Genomic DNA, 2,079 nt, shown 5'->3' on the forward strand with positions numbered 1-2,079 from the left:
TTTCTTAATGCATGCAATTTTGTTGTATATATGCCAGGTTTAAAGTGGTGTTTTATTCTTTTTGATAACAAAATTGTTAGGATAAGCTACCTAAATATTGAGATGGGCTCTTATCCTTTCATGCATATGACATGTATTACATTTGTGTCTAAGCGTTACACAATTAATTTCTACGGGAAAAGGTTTGTATGATGCTTCTGCTACGCCATGTATTGAAGGAATATCCTGTGAACTACACTAATTATGCTATATTGTAGATTAGAGGAAATGAGAGGGAAACTACTACGTATATATATTTGATGTGAAAGTTTGGCCGGGATTGGCCTTTTACATCGTCTTCAGATATGATAGATAGATAGATAGAGAGAGAGAGAGAGAGAGAGAGAGAGAGGAAGAGAGAGAGAGATGGGAGATCAAGGAGTGGAGATGGAAAACTTAGAGACTGAAGGATGAAGCAGTACTAGTAAAAGCAGCAGCAGTGAAACAAGCCATCTCTAGCCCTTCCTGGTCTTGTTGTTGTTACCACGGTGGAAGTCAACAAGCACAGTGCTCTTGCACTTGGGGCACTTGGGGTCGTCCTCAGAGAGCATGACATACATGAGGCACTGTGGGCACCCGGCAAGAACCATCGACGTTGCCTCCGGGCTGTTCGACTGCTTCTGCTCCCCCTCCGATGATACACACGAGCTTGGTGGTGACACTGTAGATGATGATGATGATGACCTGTTGGGGGAGTGACCATCATCAGCTACAGCCCTGCTTGATGGCCCCCCCCTTCCCCTTGGTGGTGCTGGTGATAGGTTCACCTTCAGGTCCACCTTTGGGCTCTTCCCATTGTTACGGCTCATTTCTGCCCTACCCTGCAACATGAGAACCCTTCATCAAAGTGAATTATATCATAGAAGCCTTGTATACTAGTTCAATGGTAGAAGAAGAATTACCTAAAGGTTGAGGCAATTCTCCTAGCCTACAAAAGGTGAGAGGGGTGAAGAGGGGAGGTGATCAAGGATCACCTAGGGAGAAGCAAGGAGGTGAGCTTCTAAGGGTGGGGAACGGACAGGATGAGAACCTCCACCAAGAGAAGCACGTTAATGGTTCTAGTTATGAGGTGGTGGTGGTGCTGCACTTCCCATGCCATTATATAAGAAGAGAATTGAAGAGGATCCTTTAATTCATCCTTTATTTCTTTGTGTTTTGATTTTATTTCACTTTTCTCATTTCTAATATAAAATTAAGAAGGGGTAGAGGTTGAGGAAGTGATGCAAATTGAAGGACCGAGTGGGAGGTTGGAGCTTAAATTGAGGAGCCTAATTTACTAATTGTCAGAAACAACTAATATTAACTAGATTTGCAGTGTGGGAAGGTGGGGAGAGAAGAGAGCGAAAACTACAGTAAAACTACAATTAGAGCAAGATGCGATATTTCACAGTATTGGAAAATGGAAATAATAACACCTGTGCCCCATCAAATTACAGATGGTGCAAGTACATCTAAAAAAATATCATAATAACAAAAGAAAACTCAGCCGTCTGCATTTCCTTCTTCTATCTCTATTGCTGGCTTTGTCTCTTTAAGAGCGTGTACATACTGTTGGATGCCTTAACTACCTTTTACTTCAACTTGGCTTGGAGGGAGGTGACTGAGGGCCCACATGCAGGGGGCATGAGAAATTCATATCTCACGATATGTGAAATGTTCAATCACAATGAAAAGAAAATGGCAAAATAAGTTCCAATTCATTCTTATTACTACAAACTTCAGTGAGGCAGTTTCAATTCTTGTTTTTGTGAGAACTTTTAATGATCAGAACCTACTGAAGTAGTGGTGTTTACTGCACATCTGATAACCTATTAACTAGTGCAAATTATGTAAATTATCCATTTAAGAATTCTTTCTTATTAATTACTATATACTTTAGTAAGACAAATTTCAATTTTTTTTTTCTGGAGAACGTTTAATCAACCGAACCTACTAAAGTAGTGGTGTCTACTGCACATCTGTTAACCTATTGACTAGTGCAGTGCAGACTACATGAATTATCCAAGTCTCAAAAAATGCAAATCTCACTGAAATTTCATT

At 40.4% G+C, this 2,079-nt stretch overlaps 1 protein-coding gene across 1 annotated transcript; it reads right to left on the bottom strand.

Moving 5' to 3' along the window:
* Positions 1–279: 279 nt before the first annotated feature.
* Positions 280–1,117, bottom strand: LOC105033959 (protein GL2-INTERACTING REPRESSOR 2). The gene is made up of 2 exons (XM_029261457.2): positions 942–1,117; positions 280–860 (listed from the first exon to the last, which is right to left on the bottom strand). Exon 2 carries the CDS (start codon positions 846–848, stop codon positions 495–497), a length of 354 nt encoding a protein of 117 aa, XP_029117290.1. The 5' UTR covers positions 849–860; positions 942–1,117; the 3' UTR covers positions 280–494.
* Between the last annotated feature and the right edge of the window lie 962 nt (positions 1,118–2,079).

The sequence above is a fragment of the Elaeis guineensis genome, chromosome 7, assembly GCF_000442705.2.
Source record: "Elaeis guineensis isolate ETL-2024a chromosome 7, EG11, whole genome shotgun sequence".
Classification (NCBI taxonomy): Eukaryota; Viridiplantae; Streptophyta; class Magnoliopsida; order Arecales; family Arecaceae; genus Elaeis; species Elaeis guineensis.